Source organism: Zootoca vivipara, chromosome 1, assembly GCF_963506605.1.
Source record: "Zootoca vivipara chromosome 1, rZooViv1.1, whole genome shotgun sequence".
In the NCBI taxonomy this organism is placed as follows: Eukaryota; Metazoa; Chordata; class Lepidosauria; order Squamata; family Lacertidae; genus Zootoca; species Zootoca vivipara.
The window spans coordinates 69,289,291-69,313,576 of NC_083276.1; the positions used below are offsets into that span (position 1 = coordinate 69,289,291).

At 43.5% G+C, this 24,286-nt stretch overlaps 1 protein-coding gene across 2 annotated transcripts in view; it reads left to right on the plus strand.

Moving 5' to 3' along the window:
- The window catches only part of LMO1 (LIM domain only 1), a 109,341-nt gene extending 85,726 nt beyond the window's left edge, over nt 1–23,615 (plus strand). For both annotated transcript variants that reach the window (XM_035119726.2, XM_035119717.2), the window contains exons 3-4: nt 12,740–12,865; nt 23,213–23,615. In XM_035119726.2, the coding sequence (XP_034975617.1) occupies nt 12,740–12,865; nt 23,213–23,318 (232 nt within the window). In that variant the 3' untranslated portion in view covers nt 23,319–23,615. The remainder of the gene's footprint in view (nt 1–12,739; nt 12,866–23,212) is intronic.
- Nucleotides 23,616–24,286: the final 671 nt, after the last annotated feature.

A 24,286-nucleotide genomic window follows, 5' to 3' on the forward strand; every position in this document is an offset into this window, starting at 1 on the left:
CAGCCAGGTGCCAGTGGAAAGCCAGCAAGATGAACCTGCATGCAGCCCTGCTAGTTCGTCAGCTGCCTCTTCAGCTACCATGGAAATCTTGGACAGCTGAGTGGAGGCTGACTCCTAGCCTTACGTGTCATTGGCATAAGAGTCAACTCCTAGGGGCCAAGGTCCCTTCGCTCCCAATAAAATTGAGAGGGCCACCCCCACCCCAAATGATGGGCATTGCCATTCAAATGGTGTGTGGGCACTGTGTCTTGTGATTGATTATGTGGGGCAGGGATTGCCTGGGGTCCCCCTCATATTTTATCCAAGTTGGCACTTGTCAGGCTTCAGTGAATCAGCCATGGGTGTAGGCAGGGGGGCAGGAGGGGGCAATTGCCCCCCCTAGAAGCAAAAGGCTAAGGGGCGCAGCGTGGCAGCCCCAGGCTCCCGCTCCCGGCGCGAAGCTCCAGAGGCGCGCGGGGAGCGTAAGCGGAGGAGCGCTAAGCGGGAGCGGGTAGCGTAAGTCGAGGAGGCAGCTACAGGCTCGTGATCCCTGCGCACCTCGAGCTTCGCGCTGGGAACGGGAGCCTGGGGCACCTCCTCGGAAGACCTGGGAGGCGCGGAGGAGGCAGCCCTAGGCTTGCGTTCCCCGCGTGCCTCTGGAGCTTCGCACCGGGAATGGGAGCTTGGGGCCGCCTCCTCAGAAGACCTGGGAGGCGTGGAGGAGGCAGCCATGGGCTCACGTTCCCCACACGCCTCTGGAGCTCTGCTCCCGGCGCATGGGGCCGCCTCCTCGGAAGAGCTGGGCGGGCGCAGGCCACGTAGCCCTGCCCACATTCCCACTGTGGCCCCTCCCCTCCTGCCCCTTGCCCCCGCCCCTCCCCCCCCCTAATTTTGATCCTGGGTACACCCCTGGAATCAGCTTCCTCACCCCCTCCTCAGCAGTAGGTAAGCAGAACAAAGGAAAAGGAATCTTCTTACCAGTTAGAAACTTTAATGACCACAGCGAGAGAACAAAGAATCCCTTCCGATGAATGAAGGTGCTCCCAATTAAGGGTCCCACCCACTTCCTCCCTAGTCACCCACGTCACTTCTGCGTCTTGTAACCTGATCGCACAACCACCGTGCTTTCTGTTCTGCCACCTTATCAGCTGTTCTTGTCCTTGGGCTGGGCGGAGGAATGCTTTCCAGGGACAGTGAAACTGTTAATTGTCTCTCTCCCAGTGCTTCTTCTCCTAGCTGTTCCCCATCCAGTATTTCCCAGCTTCTGCCTTCTGAACTATGTCCCTCTGCAAACCACTGTTCCAAATCTATACTGTCTTCCTGCTCCTGGGAAGATTCAGGATCCTGATCAGGAGCAGGGGGAGGGGGAGGGGGAGGCTCCCACCCTTCCTCCTCAGTGCAGCCCTCCTCAGCACAGTCCCTGACAGCACCCCTGGTATCTTCTGGCAATATTGTGGCAGGACCCTTTCCCAAGTCACCACTTGAGCTCTTCCCACACCCAACCTCTCATTCCTCCTCCTCCGCTTGCCATCTGTCTTGGTTGGCACCATGGGACCCACGTCAGGGTTGGGTTTTTTTATCCCAATGTGCCTTACTTTACACTTGCATACATTGAATCACATCTGCTGCTTCAATCCCCATTCATCTATTAAGGATAGAGTCTTCCCCTTCTGGGTGGCTTGTCTCAAAGGGTGACCACTATTCCAAGCAGACCCCAGGGTTGTAACCATTAGCTATCCGTTCGCCAGCAACAACTGCTCTTTTATAAGATGTATACTATCCAGGTAAGCAAGGCACTGTTAAACAGCATACATGTGGAAGGGTTACAGATCAGTAGCAGAGGACATGTTCTGCCTGCCAAAGATCTCAGGTTCAATTCCCAGTACAATCATACCTTGGATCCAAAACGCCTTGCGAGTCGAACGTTTTGGCTCCCAAACGCCGCAAACCCAGAGGTCAGTGTTCCGGTTTGCGAACGTCCTTTGGAACCCGAACATCCAACATGACTTCCACACCTTCCGATTGGCTGCAGGAGCTTCCTGCAGCCAATCAGAAGCTGTGCCTTGGTTTCTGAACATTTTGGAAGTTGAACGGACTTCTGGAACGGATTCCGTTCGACTTCCGAGGTACCAATGTATCTCTAGGTAGGGCAAGGAAAGACTCCTGTCTGAAATCCCAGAGAGCCACTGGAAGTAAATGTAGGTTGGGGTATCTAATCAGTCACCCTGCAAACGTTGTTGGAGTCCCAGCCAGCATGGCCAGTGGACAGGATGATGGGATTTGTAGTCCAACCACAACTGGAAGGCCATAGGTTGGTCATACCTGCTGCAGGCAATCCTGATCTAGATGGACAAATGATCGCATATGAAACAAGGCAGCTGCCTAGGGTCCTATCCTTGCTTTTGTTTTTGTTTTTTGCCATTTAACACAACTAAAAAGGTGCAATTTATTTTGTAGAAGGGAAGTAAGTGTTCTTCCTTATAGATCTTTACCATACATATGCCAAAGAGTGAATATGAAAAGGTAGCACATGTATCTTGTTCCATCTGTGCGTCTGTCTCTTCATTGGAGTGGAAAAGTGTAAAAGGACTCTCAAACTAGGTCACCTTTTATCATACACAGAAGGAGCTCGTAACAAGACACTCTGGACTTTCTTGATGCTACAATTCATTGGTTGCTGTCCTGTTAATTAAGTACGCAAATATTTATCCAAACAGCCCGAGGAGCGCTAGATCCTTTGGATAGGCAGAGCTTCATAAAAGCTGCTGTAGTGTTTCTATGGAGGATGAACAATGAATTTTGATAAACTGGAGTTTGAAAATACCATGGTTCAGCAAATGGGGATTCTGCTGAAAACTAGATTCAGCAGCTGAGTGCATCAATGACAGCATGCCATCATTACAGTAGCAAATTTGTGATATTTTTAATATGTCTTTGACAAGTCCCCCCATTGGAAGATTTTCTAGAAAGTCAAGTACATACAAAAATGTTCCTATTAGGAAAAATTCAGATTGAGATACTGAAGAATTTTCATAAGGAACTTGATGGAGAACAGGGTTTTTGAAAGAAAGAAAGAAAGAAAGAAAGAAACCAGAAAATTGGCAGATTTGTCAATCCCTAGAGATATGCCATGTGAATGTTGTTTTCTTTTAAGCAGGCACATATTGAAGGTCAAATTTTGTCCCATTTCAGAGATGCTGTGTAATGTGATGTGTTGTCTTATGCAGTATTTCCAGTACAATTTCTATTCCATATCTAGATCCACAATAGTGAAAGAGATGAGATATTATAAAAAACCATTTGAACTTTACCAAAGAAATTAGAAATTATGTAAGACTTATTATTACTATTCATACTGAAATCTTTGCATATTGGGGCACTTTCATAATTTCTTTTGATGTTGATGCTGTTGTTGCTCAATTACTGAGATAGCCCAGTTATAGAAACACTTTCTGTGGTTAAATTATTGTTTATTGTTAGCAGTATCACATTTTATATGTTGGAATATCACTATGATGATTGCTCTGTTCATCTCAGGTACATAGAATCATAGAACTGTAGAGTTGAAAGGGACCCCAAGGGCCATCTAGTCCAACCCACTGCTATGCAGAAATTTCAACTAAAGCATCCATGACTGATTGCCATCCAACCTCTGCTTAAAAACCTCCATGGAAGGAGAGTCCCCCAACTTCTAAGGGAGTCTGTTCCACTGTTGAATAGCTCTTACCATCAGAAAGTTCTTCCTGGTGTTTTGTTAGAATATCCTTTCTTATAATTTGAAGCCATTGGTTTGGGTCCTACCCTCCATTGCAGGAGAAAGCAAGTTTCCTCCATCTTCCATGTGTCAACCCTTTAGATATTTGAAGATTGGCTATGCTATTTCCTCTCAGTCTCCTATTTTCCAGGCTAAACATTCCCAGCGCCTTCATAAGGCTTGGTTTCCAGACCCTTTATCATCATGGTTGCCCTCATAGAATCATAGAGTTGGAAGAGACCACAAGGGCCATCCAGTCCAACCCCCTGCCAAGCAGGAAACACCATCAAGCATTCCTGACATATGCCTGTCAAGCCTCTGCTTAAAGACCTCCAAAGAAGGAGAATCCACCACACTCCTTGGCAGCAAATTCCACTGCCAAACAGCTCTTACTGTCAGGAAGTTCTTCCTAATGTTTAGGTGGAATCTTCTTTCTTGTAGCTTGAATCCATTGCTCCGTGTCCACTTCTCTGGAGCAACAGAAAACAACCTTTCTCCCTCCTCTATATGACATCCTTTTTATATATTTGAACATGGCTATCATATCACCCCTTAACCTTCTCTTCTCCAGGCTAAACATACCCAGCTCCCTAAGCCGTTCCTCATAAGGCATCGTTTCCAGGCCTTTGACCATTTTGGTTGCCCTCTTCTGGACACGTTCCAGCTTGTCAGTATCCTTCTTGAACTGTGGTGCCCAGAACTGGACACAGTACTCCAGGTGAGGACTGACCAGAGCAAAACACAGTGGTACTATTACTTCCCTTGATCTAGATGCTATACTCCTATTGATGCAGCCCAGAATTGCATTGGCTTTTTAAGCTGCTGCATCACACTGTTGACTCATGTCAAGTTTGCGGTCTACCAAGACTCCTAGATCCTTTTCACATGTACTGCTCTCAAGCCAGGTGTCTCCCATCCTGTATTTGTGCCTTTCATATTTTTTTTGCCCAAGTGTAGTACTTTACATTTCATCTTGTTTGCTTTGGCCCAGTTCTCTAATCTGTTAAGGTCATTTTGAAGTGTGATCCTGTCCTCTGGGGTATTAGCCACACCTCCCAATTTGGTGTCATCTGCAAACTTGCTCAGGATGCCCTCAAGCCCATCATCCAAGTCATTGATAAAGATGTTGAATAAGACTCCTCTGCACACATTCCAGCTTGTCAACATCTTAAATTGTGGTGCCCAGAACTGGACACAGTACTCTAGGTATGGTCTGACCAAGGTAGAAAAGAGCAGGGCTATTACTTCCCTTGATCAGGACACTATATTTCTGTTGATGCAGCCTAGAATAGCATTGGGGATATTTTTGCTGCTGCATCACACTGTGGACTCATGTTAAGCTTGTGGTCTACTAAGACCCCTAGATCCTCTTGACATATACTACCGATAAGCCAGCTGTCCGCTATTTTATATTTTGTGCAGCTCCTGCACATGTTGGCCAGGGCAGAGCACAATGGCAGAAAGAAGCCATTTTTGGAAGGCGTGCTATGTGGAGAGCCATAATTAATGTTCCAGTTCTAGTGGAGAAAGCGAGGCAGTGTCAGATATAGCAAGCATCCTGGCAGAAGGCTCAGAGGTGGGGCTGAGAGGGGGCCAAAGAAGCCACCCTTTGAGATGAGTTTGAAAGCAACACTGTCCTCATTAAGAAAGCGAATTGGAGCAAAAAAAGCATTAAACCTAATGTGCCTTTCTAAAGAATCAATTACTATTCCTTGGAAGAAGCCTGTCTGCTTGCTATATTTATCATAGGACCTGCTCGCTGTGCCATCATTTTGGACAAAGTGGCAAACCTTAGGTAAATCTGCACACCCGCCATGGATTTGGGACGTAGCTGCAGCCCCTGAAACAGGCACAAACTACTGTACAAAAGATTGCTGCTCTAAACAGAGAAGTCTTTAAATAATAGGCCGCCTTCCACAGTCACACGCCACTAAGCGTGCTTCCTTTTATTCCATTTTCTCCCATCAATTCATTCGTATTCACTGCCAGTCCTCTGTGCCAATTAGCTTTAATTTTTACTATACACAATGACATCAACAGCCAATGGGATTCTAGGCTCGCAGGATTTTAGTGTGCCTATAAACTACAGAAAATTGTCCTTGGCTAAACTCCTGCTTTCAGATTGGCTGACGACAATAGGCATGGTTAAGTTCAGAGTAAGAGCCATTAAGCATAATTACTACCACAGGGTAAAAGTTTAATTGTGTTAAATTTTAAATCTGCATAGCCTAAGCTTATTTACAAGCTGGCTAGGCCCTTCCGTTACATAAGGGAAAATAAATCTGTACTTAAAAATTTGCTGCTTGCCAACTTTTATTTTACAAAAAGTTTCTAAAAAGCTGATAAAAGCCTCTCTTGTCTCTGACTCATTCCTTCCTGTTGGGATCACGCTAGCTAAGTATTGAGGATCTTATGATATACTGCACTAATATGTCTGAGCCTTCTATTGATATGAGTGACAAGATTGCGTTTTGTATGAAAGACCGGGGGGGGGGGGTGTCACAGGGACTGAGGATCCTCTCCCTTGTTTTGATACATTTAAGTCATGAGGATTTTTATTGCTGGAAGAAATCCTGACGTCCCTCACTCCTAACCACCTCCAATATCCTGTTGTAGATCCTCTAGGGAAAGGAGCACAAGTGGTCATGTTATCAAAAGAAAATGCATTTATTGGGGGGAAACATACCTTGCCTTCAGGGCTATATAAATCATGAGACATGCTCCCCTCCTTCACTTGAGAACACATATGGATGGCTTTTCTGATATTACCAAACTGTGGGTACATGGCAAACATCCGAACACTTTCACCCTTTTTGAAAACGGAGTTGCAAAAAATAATAATAATCTAAGGGGCAGATGAAATCCTTACGGGAAGAATGGGACATAAGAAAAGCCTTTTGTTGTTGTTGAGAAGGCCTTCCCCAACTTGGTGTCCTCCAGATGTTTGGCACTACAACTCATAATTTCTAACCATTGGCCATGCTGGCTCAGGCTAACAGGAGATGTAGTCTGAACCATCTGGAAGGCATCAGTTGTGGAAGGCTGGTTCAAATCAAAGTTTTCTATTCTAACATGCTGTTACCAGCTTTGGCCAATTGCATGCCTATAGAAAGTTCACAAGGAGTGTGTGGTGAGGATCATTTCTTGTTGCCCCTCCCCCCCCAAAAAAATCTGCTACTAAAATAGCAAACCATTTAGCTGTCACTACTAATTGAAACTGATCCAGGAAAGGAGAACCTGTGACCTTCAGATGTTGTTGGGACCCCCAACTTCCATCATCCCCAGACAGAATATCCCAATAGTTAGAGATGGTGGAAGTTGTACAACAGCATCTGAAGGCCCAAAGGCCCTAAGTCATCCAAGTTGGTGGTCATCACCTCACCTCATCTTGTGGGGGAGAAGAAAGGAAGAAAGGTTTGGATCCTAAGCTAAGTTGACTTAAGGAAGTTCACCCATCTTCTCATCCCCAAAAATCCTCTGGAACCCCATTCCACATTGTTTAAGAGGGCTCCAGAGAGGCTTTATAGGTGTGTGGTGGCTGCAAGGGGGAGAAAGTCATGGAAACCTTCCCTTCTGTGAATTTATTTAAGGTAAGTTATTTTAGGATGCAAGCCAATGCGTTGAAAAATCAAAGCTTGTTTTCTGCCCTCAAACTACTGCTTGTACATCATTTTGAAAGTCATGACCAATTATCTGGGAACATAACCTGTACATGCCAAAGAGCTCGGTCTAGAACGCATAGTAGATGTATTCAGTTCCTGTCCCTTAGTTCCTGTTGACAACCTTACTTAGATTACCTAACTGCTCGTTGAACATCCTAGGACATTTTTAAATGCAAGCAACTTTACCCTTCTGTGTCGTTCCCACAAAAGACAATTTGAACTTGGAAGTGCTAGAGTGAGTGAGATATATTCATATACTGAAGAGTGGGAAGAAATGTTCGAGGCCGAGAACAAGATTAGCACGCAGACTAGCTGGGAGCTATATTTGTTACAGACATTAAAAAGCAACATGATTTCAGCTGGACAGAACATAAGCCTTAAATCTTATGCAAACATTCAAAGCTGTTTAACACTGTCTTACCCCCAAAGCCCCTGGAAGGAGGCAGGTGAATCCAGTACCAAATACATTTTTCATGTCCCTTAAGCTGACTGTTTAAATAGTTAAGTGAACATCTGTCCAAACTTCCCATCATTTCCATTTAGAGAAGCCGCTAATTCAAAGGGTGACGAAAAGTGCCTGTTTAACAATGCAGATGGTGCTGTCTGCCCCCCCTTTTTGTTTAATCTAGATTGAGCTCCACGCAACTGTGATGCTAATGAATAATGGATTTTTTTATGTTCGCACATGGAGTGGCATTGCACTCTGAACAAATCTAGGATTAGCTTGCTTCTAATTTCCCCATTTGGATATAGGGCAGTGATTTATTTATTTTATAATGGTAACCGATGTGGATATTTTAAAGATCAGAGGGGTAGCATTCAGATTTCAAAGATGAAAGCAACTTGTCAACTTGGTCATTTGGAAGAGTAACACAGATTAATATGAGTTCAGCAATAAAATGCTGAGAAAATGCAATTTAAGTGAGCTGCACCCACCAGTGGTACTTATATTTTATTGGGGCAAAATTAACACAAATTTGCAACTGTCTGATAAACATATTGTGTGTTACCTCCCAGTATTCATAGAACTACTGTCCCTTTAAAGATAAACAAGTATAGTCTCATTTCAAAGATAAGGGAAGTGGGGATACTTTCTAAAGCACAAACCAAATCAAGATGAGGCAATGTTACATTGTTCCTGAACTGATTTAGGCCATTTATATTAATAAAACCTACAGAGAGGTGATGAGTTAGTAGTCATTCAGCAGCAGCAGCAATAGTAATAATAATAATTTATATCCCACCTTTCCTCCAAGGAGCTGAAAGTGTTATGCATGGCCCTCCCTATTCCCTTTTTACCTCACAACAACCCTGTAAGTAAGTTGTGTTTAGAGAAATAAGGACTGGCCCAAGGTGAGCTTCATGGCTGAGTAAAGGCTAGAATCCTTTACACAACTCTGTTTGGGACAAAAAATATATTCAGCTAATCCCAGAAAGCACATTGTTGGAACAAATTCATGTGAGATTCGAAGTGTTCAAATATTTGTGGGGTTCCTTCTTCAGTGGGATAACTTTTGAGGGATGTGAAATGCCCCGCGTAGTCATTCCCTGGGTTTGTTTCCCTTTGGTTGCAAAATTTGTTTATTGCCTCTTTCTACTTGTTTGCTTAAAGCTGTTGTTCACTATAGCGGCCATTAAGTTAGATAACAGCTTGAGCTAAAACAATGTAAAGTAACAATAGGATAAAATCCATTCAAGAGAGTCATTACAACAAACTAACGCGAATAAAGACCTTTCATATCAATTGACTTAGGCTGGAATCCTAAACACACTTCCTAAGGCCTAAATCCAGCTAACATAGATGAATTTCTAAGTAAACATGCAAGAGATTGATCTTCATATCTAACCTTTGAAGATAGTGATGGCTTCCCTGCTGGGGCATCAGAAAAGGCTATCTCTCAAATATTTTAGGTAGGAGTAAAGTGGTCCGCCCGCCACCTCCCCTTCAGCTGTAGGGCGGCTGAGTGGGAGGAGCCAGGCAGACTCCTCGGAGACCCCATGAAGCGTCCTGATACGTCTCGCCACACACGCCACTCCAGGTGCCCAATCAGCTTGTTCCGCCGCTGTACCAGCTGCCCCATTTTTGCTTGGTTCTATTTAAAAGTGCAAGTTAGAGAACTGACACGAAAACTCTGGACAAAGAGACTCTGGATCATCAGAGTCTTGCACAAATACTCTTAACTTTGTTTGAGAAAGAGACAAAAGCTTCAAATACTCTCCCACTTCTCCAAGAACAGGCTGCACAGGGAAACTCTGGTTTCACACAGATCTAGACAATGTTTTTCCTCTGACCCTGTGGTAACTTTTCCCATCACCTCATGGTGAGACCATATGGAAGTAGGTCATCAGAAGGTTGCGATGCATATTTTTACCCTGGCACCCAGTCGCTGATGGAACGTGATTCTCAAGGCTCTGATGAGGTAGACTACAGCCTGAGCTCAGTTATAATGGAAGCAAGGATGCATCACGGTTGATGAAAAGCTGAACTCAGATCTGGGTTTAAGTAGCATCTGTGTGACAGCTTTCTTGTGTGTGGCCTTCAACAAATCTCAGCTTCAGCTCCCCTTCTGTAAATTAAGAATAGTAATGAACCGTCTTGCCAGTCTGTTGTGAGGATGAAAGCAGCGAAGATTGCAAATTTTCTCTTCAGGATTAAAAGCAAAAATATTAGCAATAGCACTAGGCCCATATTAATATTTATATATACAAACATTTCTATCTACTCATTTGGCCCTAAAGAGCCTTCCCACTCAAGGTAGCTTACATCTATAAAAAGACGTAAGCATCAATTACAGTTACAGTGGTACCTCGACTTACGAAGACGATCCGTTCCGCGGCCGTCTTCGTAAGTCAAAGTCTTCGGTTATCGAAGTGCCCGTTCTGCGCATGTGCAAAGTGTGATTTTTGCGCTTCTGCGCATGCGCCAACCACGGGCGCAGAACGCGCACGCAGCAAAAAGACTTCCAGGGTTGTCGACATCAGAAGTAGAAACCTTCGGAAGTCGAATCGTTCAGATGTCGAGGTACCACTTATTATTGTTACATTTCAAGCAGGAACAAGTTGAAACAATACAATTTAAAATAAAACCAATTTTAAAACCAACTAAAACATTTGAAAGCAAATAGAACATCTAAAAACACTATGGCAAACTCTCACAGCTGTTAATTTCAAGGTTGCCATGGCTAGTATCTTTCAGTCATCAAAAGCCAGGGTGAACAAGAACATTTTTCGATTCCTCCTGAAAGTTAACAATGAAGGAGGAGATGGATGCATCTCATCAGGTTCTGAACACATAAGAGAGACCTTATCACAGACTCAGACTAACATACTAAATCAGCACACTGTGTATTTTGTAGTTTTTACTGAGTATTTTTTACTTAAAAGTGTAGCTAGCAATTGATTAGCACCATCGTCATACAAACTTTGAAGTGGAGTCATTTGCAAACTACAGAGGTTTAGCTCTTGTGTGTTGGACAAGGCAACAGAATGCTGTCTTCCACACTGCTGTAGTAATTACATAATAAATCATATTGGATCTGGAGTAAGTTAGTTGTAAATTGGAGTAAGTTAGTTGAAATCTGCCTGAAAAATGAGACATGAAAGAGTGAAATCTCACTGATTTTAATAAGTTTAACCCGCTCAATCAGGATCCAACCTATTGCCTTTCAAATAAAGCTATTTATTGCCTACATTTATTGTTAAAGATGAACTTAATCTTACCCTGTATGAAGTTGCTTTAAATTGAGTCTGTCCAATGGTCCATCTAGTCCCACATTCTCTACTCTTGACTGGCCATGGTTCCCCAAGGTTGCAGGCCCTGCTACTTATGGTTCTTTCACCTGAAAATACAGGACCTTCTGAGTACGAAACTTGTGGTCTACAACTGAGATATGGTGAACTTCCCATGTGTCCTACTTGTCAAGAGATACCCGCCTCTTTTATAAGAGTTATTGTGATGCATTCTTCATGGGCTGGTGATGCTGCAGCGATCTTCAAGGACTTGTAGGTGGGCCTGGAAGAGCAAACTGTACTTCTTGGAGTGTCATGCTCTGAAAGCAGCCAGTATCTGTGGAAGCAGATAACAAAGTTGGCAAAGCATTCGTGTTGACACAAAAGCTATCTCCAAAGACCAGGGGTGGGGGTGGGGTGGAACCAATTGATGTAGAGGAAGAATTACTTTCATTGAGAAATTGAAAAGAAAAGAGTAAAAGGGAAGCAACACTATTTTTTTTGCCAAAATTCATTTCCAGGTTGAGATTCCAATTAAGATTCTTAACATTTTAACTGTGGGAAGATTGGACTCTTCTCAAAGGGAGGCTTTGGGCCATGTAAACATGGTTTACGTGGAGTCAACTTGACTCTTCCAGTGGATGTGGATGGGCTGAGTAGCTTTTGCGAATGCCCATGTATGTTCAGATCACAGCTCCTCCACGTCCTAGAAAATCCTCCAGTGATGTGGTAGATAGTGATCTTGATCCACGTGGAAACAGTCATGGGATCTGTTCTGCACTTGAAAGATCAACTTGCATTTCCAATTCAGCACTAAATGACTGAATGTGAAATAATTCGGATGAGTTTGTTTTTTTTAGCCAAACCAAACTTGCATTGATTGAAATCACCCTAAGGTCCCATCAGCATAGGATCCTAGTTCAGTATTTACTTCTAAAATGAAAATGCCCCCACCGAACCCCCCCCCGTCTGAAAAAAATTAAGTATCATGTAGAATAAACGTTGCTCTCTCTGCCTCCGTGTATCTAACTTCACCCAACTTCTGCCTATAACAAAGGCAAATTGTGGCCCATAAGGAACATGTTTACATCCAATGCTCCCCAAAAAAACATACCCGGCACACACAAACACACACACACACACACACACACACACACACACACACACACACACACACCCATAGCTAACAAATCAGTAGGAATTGATGAAGGAATAGCAAATTAGAAAGCAGAAGGTCTAAAAGAGGGGCCTGTAAAGATGTTCTGCAAAGATGGTCTTAATTTGCATAAGGGGGGGCACAATTAGACTGCTTTGACTAAGATGTTGGAAGCCCCAAAATAGTGCTCTGTGTGCAAAATGCATTTCTTCATTAGGCAGTCAATTAGCAGGAGGCTCAGAAGCCGAGCAAAGGAGCCCAGCTTTTTTCTTCTCCTCCCTTTTTTCTTTTCTCCCTGCCATTTCAGCCCACATTCCCACACACTGGCTGGTCAGCGAAATAAGGGACGGCAACTTCTCTTTATTGGTGCAATACAGTATTTGATACTGCTAATTACACTTAATTAGTCCTTCCGCCATTTAATTAAAACGGCTTCTAATGATTGTGCTTCCTTGGCAGGCTCTTTGGGACCACAGGGAATTGTGCTGCCTGCAGTAAGCTGATCCCTGCCTTTGAGATGGTGATGAGGGCCAGAGATAATGTTTACCATTTGGACTGCTTTGCCTGCCAGCTTTGCAACCAGAGGTGAGGACATGAGGCTTTTATATGAACAGAACAGAGAGAAAGAAAGAATGCAAGTTATTCCCCACCCCCCACCCAACCCCTGGTCCCAGTGGAACAAGAAAGTCTGGCTCACGGTTTGATATCCATCACCTTCTCCCAGGCCTTCAAATTGCCACTGCTGGGTGAGTCATTTTACCTGCTAATGGAACATTGGAGCCTTTCCCCCGATAGGCCAACATGCGGAATTGGTGGTAGGTTGGATTGTGGCAGGAGCAAACAAACAAACAAAAGTGAGTGCTGTGCTGTAGGCTAGCAGGTGGTGTTAAGCGGGACCGAGGCAACTGAATGAGCAGCTTCAAAGCCAAGCTTCTTGTCGGTCTGCTGCACATCCATTGATATGAGGATGGCTTGGCATAAATACTTTTTTAAAAATCAAGGTTACTTAAGTTGGGCATCTGACAGGCTCGGAGGCTGGGCTGGGAAGAGTCAAAGGAAATAAAGCTCGTGAGAATAATTCCTCACCGAGCCCCATCAGCTCGCCGCACGGTCGGGAGGGTCTGTTCAGCTTTAAGTGGGACATATGATGTGTGCCTAAAAGGCAAGCTATAATAGGAGAGGCTATATAATGAAGAGCGCGGTCGCTATTCTGATGTGCTTTGCACCACCATTGTGCTGAAGGGTCTTGCAGCTTTTAATGCACGGTTGTCGACTTGTATTGTTGCGTATGGATATCAGGAGGGTATCCACTTAAGGTTTTTAATTTGCAGAGGGTTAGCTGGGGCTTGGAACTTTTCTCTCAAAGTGATGGCGTTTTTATCCCCATAGTATGGTTCTTCAAGGCAGATAACAACCATATTTCCCAATGACACGTAAGCATCAAACCTAGATGTCCTGTCACATTAAAATTCCAAACTTTACACAAGGCCAGCCCAGTCTTGGAACCCTTTTGGGAAAGGTTCAGGTTTCAGTGAGTTTCCAAAGGCAGGAAAAGGGGGGGTTTCTGTTAGTTATGAAGCAGCTACAAACAATGCGGCCCTGCCATATACACCCTCGTAGTACATATAGAGATTTGCCACGCAGGTGATCTTTGCACTCAAGGTGGTGTTTGGTCTAGGCTTTGAGCTAGATCGAATTCAAGAGCAAGGCAGCATGCAATCCAAGCAGGGCTGCTTGCAAAATTACAGAAACATCTAATTTAAAAGTACTTCAGTATCTCTAAAGAGAAGGCGGAAATGCTTCGTGCAAATTGGGGTAGCCTGCCTGGTGCTCCACATACGTTTGGGACTACAACTCCTTTCAGCACCAGCTAAGATGGTCAATGCTCAGGAATTATGAAAATTGTAGTCCACAACATTAGGAGGCCACCAGGTTGGTACAGATAACTGTGAGGAAACAGAATCTGACAATGCCCAATATCAAATGTAGCAGTACGGGAAATTCAGAATCAAGTTTCCATAAAAATGCTTTAAATAAAGAGGAACATCAGTGTGTTGGGAATTAGGAACCATCTAAAGTCTGCCATTCTTATGCCTACTTACCTGTGCTTAAGTCCCATTTAATCCAATGGGATTTATTTCTGAATAGATATGTATAGGATTGTGCTCTTGGAATTGTTCCAGACACTACATCATGTAGAGGGGAAAGGAAGCACAATCTTTTAAAGCTTCCTCTTCGCTACAGTTCTTTGCAACTTTGGCATCTTTCTCCTACAGAGTTGCGAGCAGGAGCATCACAGAGAAGTTGCGCGTCCCAGTCTGGCTCCCAAATTTCAACACATTTATAAACACACACATCTCATCACAGAGGGGAAACTTGAGACATTTAGAAGAAGCCTGAAGGACAGGAAGTGGGAGCACTTCCTGTTTCCTGCACACAATTAAACCACTCAGTTGGCATCCCATCATAAGCTTGCTTTCAAACAACAAATCCATGCCTTACTTTAACCCAGATAAACCTTATTTCTACCTCTTAATATGCTTTTTAAAAACCTCTAAGCCTTACATGTGCCAAACAGGTAATCTAAAAAGCTCAGCTCATCGGCAGCTTGACACGCTGCTGCTGCTGCTTCACCATACTAAGGAAGTTTGGAATTAGCAAGCCAAATCCATTTTTGCACCAAAAGGTCTCCACAGGATTACCGGTGAGTAGAGCTGCACTGCTGGCCCCTGGATGTCCACATGTTGGCCTAGACACCTGCACTGTCAAAGTAGCTCCTTTCATGTATGCTTCCATGTGTTCCAGAGCCCAAATCACATGGGCACCTGCGCATAAGCAACCGATCATGCATAGGCTTTGACAGTGCAGGTGTTCACACCAATCGGTGAAGAGTCGGGGAGCAGAGACAGCAGCACAGCCCTGCTCCCTGGTAATCCCATGGAGACACCCTCACCAGATTAATATGTGAAGGGTGCTCACCTTTTGGCCACATATTAAAAGCAATGACCAGTGGGCATGTGGGTTGGCCATAAAGAACATCATTATCATGATGAATCCATTCACTTTACTCAAAACCCCTTAGCTCCACAGCCATGCAGTCTCCCTTGAGTGCAAACCCAGTGCATTTCTTCTCAACAATTTCTATGAAATAATTTAGCTTTTTCAGTGAAGTCAGTGTAGTTTCTTCATATCTGAAGTTAAGAGTATCAGGAATACTGTCATTTTGGGTAGCTATTATTGAAAAGACTGCATCAAGCACGAAGCTGGGATTATTTGTTTGGAGTAGACTGCCTTTCTGTATGAAAGAGGCAGGCTCAATAAATCAAGCTGTCCCATTTGATAGGCTATTCCACTGAGGTTCTAGTGACATCTAGTGGGTTCAGAAAGATATCCCCGTTTCTGTGTCCACCTTTGTTGAAAAATGCTAGAACACTGTAGGATCTTATTGTCTGCCCCGACTTTAAATGTGTTTGTGGTGCCTTTACCAAAGTTATGTGAGGAAAACGTATTGACCATTTTTTTAGTATTATGATGATAACAAAAAATACTGTACTTTCTTTCACCGCAGCGGAACTTTCTTCTTCTTCTTTTTTAGTACACAGTGGAGTTTCTGAGGCTTGTTCACAAAGCTTTAGCAACCCTAATTAAAAATGAAGAGAAAAGTTGGCTGAGTTGATGGTCTGGATATTCTATGAAATAAGGCAGAGCTGAAGTTTCCCCGACTTTCCCAGACATAGAATTGTACTCACAGTCACTGCAGCTTCAGCCTTAAGCACCATAATCCTCCATTTACTTATTTATTTGAAAAATTACATCCTCTCCTTCCAAGCATTCATGGAGCTATTCTATTTTATCCCCCTAGCAACCCTGCATTCAGTGACTATGATATTCCCTATCTTCAAAGATGGCTCATCAGAGATTTGAGCAAAAGGAGCTTGCTGGTTAGGGTGGAGCCATGCTAGCGTCCCCGTCACTGTTGTTTACAGCTCCTGCTGTCCTGGCTGGGGAGGAGCCGGCCTGCAGTATCCAGACCTGGCTCTCCTCCCCATCTTTCTTGCAGAGGATTTAGCATAGCTCTTCTGGATTTGAACCCAGCTCTCCGCAGTCCAAGCCCAACACCCCAGCAACCATACTTTCCAGTTTCTCAGTGCTACTGAATGAAGAAAAGGCTAGGTTAATGTTTATTTCTGTATTTACTTGATTCCATATATTAATTGTCTTGAAGTGAAAGAACCATATAAGCAATTCCATGTATGTAAAGCATTGAAAACAATTCCTTATTATTTTTATTTTTTTAAAAAAACCAACAATTACCAGTTCATAAGTAGATCCAAACCAGGATGTGGACCATATTTTCCAAAGTTTGGAAGGGAAGGGGGAGATAAGCACATAATAATGAAGTTCCTTGGACCTGAAAGGATGGGAACAAAATCAGATACTTCCTCGTCAGTTGGATTTGAAATTGTTTTTATATGTGTTTTTATTGATGGGGTTTTTAATTAATCGTTTTTTTAAGATGCTTTGGTTGTTAATTTCCTCAGGTTTGCTTAATGGGAAGCGCTTCATAAATTAAATGAATGAATGTTACTTATATGGTGTTAGGTTAGAGGTGGGTGGTGCCTGGCCCTCCAGATATTGTTGGACTTAGCCCCAGGCACACTGGCCAATGGTCAAGCAACATTTGGTGGGCCAGCGATCTCCTACCCCTCTCTTAAGTCATAGCCTTTAGACTCAGGCACCCCCAAACTTCAGCCCTCCAGATGTTTTGGACTACAATTCCCATCATCCCTGACCACTGTAGTCCTGTTAGCTAGGGATCATGGGAGTTGTAGGCCAAAACATCTGGAGGGCCGCAGTTTGGGGATGCTTAGACGCACACACACCCTCAACACACACCCCACACAACTCCAGTGCTTGAGAACAGGTCCCCCCCAGTTTCCTAAAATATATGTCACCCAGATATATGATTGAAAGTTAGACTCATTTTAGATGACTTGTCTGTGCTGTTAGCACACTGTTTTTTTAAAAACCACAAACTCAAAACTACTTCAGCACTCTATTTCCATTAATTATCTTACACAGTGCACTGTTAGTGTTGCTGTCAGCATTAACTGTTACTTCTAAAATATTTCCTGGCAGTAACTCTATTGCAATTTGTTAGATGAGAGCTGGGTTTGTTTGGTTTATTTGTTGTTGGGTTGTTGTTGTTTGTTTGGTTTTTTTTTAAAAAAAATCCTTTTAAATCCTCAACCTTGTTTCAAGAATCGTAGGCAGTGTTTAAACGAATCCTGAAGGCTATATACCTGCTGCTTTAAACAAAGGTTATAAATTTAAACATTGGTTCCTAAAGTGACTGTGAATGGGACACCTTTTATATATATATATATATATATATATATATATATATATATATATGCGCTCATACCAGCAGAATGAAAATAAATGATTTCTACTGATTCTCCCTGCCCTCTGCGCTTTCTGAAAAGCTGCTCCGGAGAGCCAGAGGCCATTCTGGAACCGTGTAGGGAATGGCATGAGAAAAGCAAAGTGGAAGGAGAATCTGCAACACACACACACCCCCCCAAGAAAAGTCACTCTTCTCCTCCCTTTCGCTAGCAGAAGCCTCGGCAATCTGTGTCTGGAAACAACCCTTCCATTTGCAGAATGGACAGTTAGGATCCAAGTCATTGATTTTGAGGTGATTAGGGCTGCACTTCTGCACCCACTTACATGGGAGTAAGCCCCACTGAACTCAGTGGGACTAACTTCTGTGTAAGCATATAAAGTGAATGGTTACTCATTGCATCTGGTACTGGTTAATTTCACCAAGTCCTCAGGCCCACCAGTTATCTCACATGATTTGGATGCCCCAGGCTGCATGAAAATCTGTACACATTTTTTTGTGCACACTCTCCGAATAAACTCATTTAAGCGAATATTATTGAAATCATAGATTTGTAGAGTTGGAAGGGACCCTGAGGATCATCTAGTCCAACACCCTGCAATGCAGGGAAATGCAGCTGTCCCATATGGGGATCGAACCTGCAACCTTGGCGTTATCAGCACCACACTCTAACTAACTGAGCTATCCAGAGTGGTTGTGTGCCAAATATACTGTGTGTGTGTGTGTTTACCAGCAATGTCCCCATATATAATGCATTTTTGTACATGATTTTGATTGAGACCTGCATTTTGGTGCATTCTTTACCCCAATATACCCTTTTTTTGGAATGCATTTTTGGGTTGCAGAACTACATTGCAAAAGAGTAGTATGAATTGGTTTGGAAGGTGAAAATTAGGTAGATTCGCATAAAAATGTGAACTGAATGAATTCCCTCCCCCCCCCCTGCCCCATGCCCAACCCACATCTGCCGCCATGCATAGCTGCCAAGTTATCCATTTTTTTAAGGGATTTTCCCTTATGCTGAATAGGCTTCCTCACGAGAAAAGGGAAAACTTGGCAGCTATGCCGCGATGTAATATATGACACAGCCCAGCTGCGGGGGAGGGGGCACTAGTTTGACCCCACTTTGAAATTCTAGTCGGGGAGCTTCCAAAATGTCATTTCTAAAACATAACACATTTCTTCTCCATGCTTTGCGAGGTCTTCCATCCCTGCTCCTCGAAACCTCCGCTGATTTGGCAAGAGGCAGCTGTCAAGCGCGCTGCACTTGTGCCGGTGGCAAGACTTTAATCTTCATTTTGCATTACTACTCCTTCAGTTTTTTGCTTCTTGGTTTAAGGCAAAAATATGTAGCGAGTCAGCAGCTGTCTGTTTTTCAGTCAGCAAGGGAAACCTTTCCAATTCAGCAAAACACTTGGAGAGGCCTGCACTTTTCACAACAGATTTTGAGGTGAGGCGCGGGTTTTAGCTGGTGTGATAATTATTTTGTCTATGTCTCCTTGATAGAAACCCCAAATCGTAGAGCTCAGTAGTATGGAAAGGAGTTTCAAAATTATCATAAGGATAATACATATAGGGCACCAAGCTGAATCTTACCTGATCTATTAATTAACCCTTTTCCCATTGAAACCATAAGCTTCTTGTCTATTGTCATCAAATTAAGCTGCCAGCGAACCTGAGGGTCAGAAGAAAATTAGCTGTCACTAAGACCGCTGATACTTCATCGTGCTAAGTGGAACCAGTATTTCCCCAGTGTGAAAGTTTGCTGAGGGAGGGTTTAATTTCCTATTCTGTGCAGTCTATAATTTTTTTCTGCAGCAGCATGAAAACTGCTTTGCCGCTCTATGACCCATCCTTCTCAAGTAACATCCAGATTGGGGATACCCAACATGGTAGCCTGCAAAGTTTGTTGGATTTCAATCCACATCGTCATTGACTGTTGGCCATACTGCTTGGGGGGATGAGAGTTGCAGTCCAACATCTGCAGACCACCATGTTGACTACTTCTGACCTAGGCATTATTGGAAATTGATGACATGGGACAAAGGGGAAGACATTCTTTTGCTGCTTCAACTGCATATATGCCAATGTCCACATGTACATGCTGATCAGAGTCTCCTGCATAAGCCAGATGAACGATCTTTACCCTTTTCAGTAGGTGATATTCACCTGAGAAGGAACCATGATTATTGCTTCCTGGATATGGTACCTCGATCTGTATTGCATTGGGACTGGGCTATTGAGAAGGAGCTCACTAGGACTAAGAAAAATAAGCATGCATTCTATGAAGGTGTTTGATGGAACGACACCCCACTTTCCTTTATAGTGTAAGATAATTCTAGCCCTCGTCAACACATGTTTGATGATAAATGTGTGAATCTTCCTTAAGCCAAAAGCTTAAGTAGGTCCCAGTGAAATGAAAGTTGCAATCCAAAGTCCATTTTCTCAGGAGTAAACCACACTGAACACAGTGTGACTTACTTTTGAGTACTGTAAATTCATTTTCCAAAGCTTAGCAGCAAGACTCTCTGGTGACAGAAGCAAGTTTCTTGCTGCCAGAGAACAAGTTACCATGTAGTGTGTTTAGCGGGTTCCTGGTCCCTTGACGGAGAGAAAATGCATTAAGTATCCACCAAAGTGCAAAGGCTGACACCTCCACTCCAGTCATACACTTGGTGTGCATGAAGTATTCTCTAGCCTTGCCTTTCAAATTATGCCTCTTGCACAGCCCTGAATACGATCAAGTGTTGCATCCCAGCAAAGTAGGAAGTAGGAAGACAGTTTGCCTTGGTGCCTATACTGTAGCTGGTAGTCTTTGTTATGGGCCTGGCAAATGATCTCACAAGTGGCCAGTGCTACATGTGCACAGCCCTTTTTTTAATGTGAAGACACTGGGGATGAGGTACACTTATAGGGAGAGGATTAGCTGCCATGGTCCAGCTCTCCCTTCAGCATGTCTGCTTAATGTGTGGGTGGGAGAATTGCACTTTAGGAGGCTGCATTTCTAACTCATCATTCACAAAAGTAACATGAATGTCAAAGGAAAGACATACATACATCATTTTATTTGTATGCCGCCTTTCCCTAGTTGGAACTACGCTCAAGGGGAATTGCAACATGTAAAAAAAATGCATAATCACATACATAACAAAAGTAGTCAAACAATAAATAAAACATCAAAAAGTACACAACCAAACAGAACAATTTCCACATAAATCATAAGATCAAAAATAAAGATACAAAAATAATAATATCAATAACTGCAACAACCCCCACCCAGCAAAACCACATAAACAACACCCCCAGCCCAAGAGTCTGGTCAGCAGCCTCAGCTTCTGCAGCTGGAGTGGGTCTTCCAGGACGCGCAGCCAATAAATAGCACATGGCTTGTATTATGTTGGTGCAATATTCCATATACAACGTGAAAAAAATTACCTAGACATAGATTCCTGTGCACTGCTCTGGTTTCACCAGAAGCGGCTTAGTCATGCTGGCCACATGACCTGGAAAAACTGTCTGCGGACAAATGCCAGCTCCCTCGGCCAGTAAAGCAAGATGAGCGCTGCAACCCCAGAGTCGTTCGCGACTGGACTTAACGGTCAGGGGTCCTTTACCCTTACCTTTTAGACATGGATTAAGTTTTAAGATGGGAAGGGGCTAAGAGAAGAGACAGTTCCATTGCAAGTACTCATTTGGTAACTAAGATAAGCATAGGCCATGGCTCTTTCAGACTACTGTTTCTGTCAACTAGACTACATATCAGGTGAATGTAATAGTGGAGATCCTTGTTTTTAAATTTTAGCAAATTCAGTTAGGTTCAATACCAACAGGGGCTTGCAGATTTATGGCAGACTTGGAAGGTGTGGGTGTTTGCGAGGGTCATAAGTCAGACACTTTATAATTTGATGGGTGATACAAAGAATGGGGACTCGTGTGTGTGTGTGTGTGTGTGTGTGCGTGCGTGCGTGCGTGCGTGCGTGCAGAACCCAGTTGCATTTAAAGACTGAAGGCACCACCTACGTCCAGTACCAGGTTGAGACCTTAGGTGAGCACTGGAAGTGTTCACAGGTATAAGCAAAGAGCCAGGACCACGGACAGCTCACTGCAGAACATGATAGTCAGGCCAGACATAAAGCACCAGAACACAAGTTAAGATGCTTCCACACAGCCATTTAATGTGGACCCCATGCTGCAAGCTTTTCTCTCCCACCACATAACGCAGGCATCCCCAAACTGCGGCCCTCCAGATGTTTTGGCCTACAACTCCCATGATCCCTAGCTAAGAGGACCAGTGGTCAGGGATGATGGGAATTGTAGTCCAAAACATCTGGAGGGCCGAAGTTTGGGGATGCCTGACATAACGTAATCCTTATCGAAAAGCCCTCCCATTCCGCACTTCCCTAATATATTCTGCATTTACTATTTGCTATTCTTTTATTTATTTTTTACTTATCAGATTTCCCACAGAAATGGAAAATCCAGATAAAATTGTAAAAATGATACGGAACATCATTTTTTTATGAGATCACCAATCTATGGATGCTGTGCAAAAGTTGCATGCAGGAGCAGCCCTGAGTCCACAAAAAATAACCGTATGGAAGTGCCCTGTCTGACCTGAATCTGTATCGGGCCTGAATCCTATCCTGCTCCACAGTGAGCTGTCCATGGTCCTGGCTCCCCCACCTGCCCACTACCTGGGCAAATCTTCCAGTTCTCACCTGCAAGTCTCAGCCTGGTACTGGACATAGGTCACTGAGAGGGTGTGTGTAACTAAACAGAAAGGGGCTGATTTATTAAAGGATCGTCAGAAGCGTCTGATGCATTGCAAACTCAGGCCCAAACAAGTTGAATAAGCCTGGTTTGTGGGCCCTGAGATCACCGGGTTAATGTTATCTTTCCAATTAACAGTTATAATTGAAGGCCTCTAGACCTTTTGATGCTAGAGGCAGAAAATCTTAATGGCATTCTTCTCTCCTTTGGTGTTTAAAAATATGATCATAAGCCAAATTAGTGATCATTTAATGCCCTTTAAAACTTGCCATTTGAACCAAATCATCTAACTCCGCCTAATGTTAGGGCCAATCCCGCTTCTTGAGTTTCTTAATCAGTTCATAGCAGCTCAAAAAGAATGATCTGAATCTCTCTTTTTGGAGCTTTTTTATCTATACAAGCTTACCCTGTCGTACAACCCAGTTTTATGTTCTTCTGATTCCCGCTGCCCCTTTAAAACAAAAACAAAAACTTTTTGCTTTTGTGTTGATTATACGTTTGTCTCTTTGAGAACTGTTTTTCATTCCTGATTTGGTGGTAATAGAAATGTATTTGTAAATAAATTAAATATTTTCAGGTGGGGAGGAAAAAGACGCACAACATAACCGCCTCTGTTTTTCTCTAAAGCCAATGGAAGATAAAAAAACATAAAGACCTTTAAAATGATGCATTAATCGCCTACTTAAGGTCAGGAAAAAGAGATTCTTATTTTTTCTTTCCTTGGGTAAATGATCTCTTCTTTTTCTTCTGTGTTCTAGATTTTGCGTGGGAGACAAATTTTTCCTGAAGAACAACATGATCTTGTGTCAGATGGACTATGAGGAGGGGCAGCTGAACGGGAGTTTTGAGCCCCAAGTTCAATAACAAACCCTGCTTTGCTGAAACACTGTGGGATGGACGTTCAGCCGCACTAGCAGTGAAGGGCGTCTGTCAGCTTGCCTGCAATATTTTTTTAATTCTCGGTCCACAAAGGACTCTATACATTGTAGTATTTTCCCCCCTCCCCACAACACAAAGCAGTTACAATTTTAGATGTACAGTTGTGCCTGCTTAGCTGAGCACTGCATTGCCTGTATGTTCGTGAGTTTTTTGGGGGGGATATTTGGGGGAGGGCTCTGTACAGTCTGTTTTTTCTGTATATAAACTGGAACATTTATTTTATGAAAAATGTAATGCAATTTTATTACAGGTGTGAATTAAAAAATAATAATGAATGTTTCCTGGCCATCTTTAAGCGATTATTTGCTCTGGCAGTGTTCACATAGGAAGAAGCCATGTCACTCAGTGCACACAAGGGTCTCCATGTGGAAGTTCCCAGAGTGGTCTGAGATTGCAGAAGAGCAGTTCTGTCCAGGGGCTCTTCAGTATCCTAAGAATCAGGTTTAAGAAAAGAGGAGGACAATACTTCATCCTAGGCTTCTCTATGAGATACCTCTTATTTCTGCATTCAGGGAGCTTCTTTTTGATACTGAATAATATTTAAACCAGCCAGCAGGAACATAGGAAGCTGCCTATTAGTCCATTTGGCTCAATATTGTCTACCCTGACAGACAACATGCTGGGGATTGAATCTGGGACCCTCTGCGTGCAAAGCAGGTGTTCTACCACTGAGCTACCAGTATGATCCTTCCCACCAAGCCACAGCAACCTGGAGTGACATCTGCCAGGAAATCAGGGGTCGCCAATCTGACCAGTAAGACTTTCTTTGGCACCCCCAGGGTTCCAGTCCCCTCTGCTCCACTGAAAAGAGACTTGGAAGATGCATTCTGTTGTAGCCTATGTAATAGCTTGTGTTGCGTGCTTGGCTGCCATGTGTGTGTGTGATGCCCACG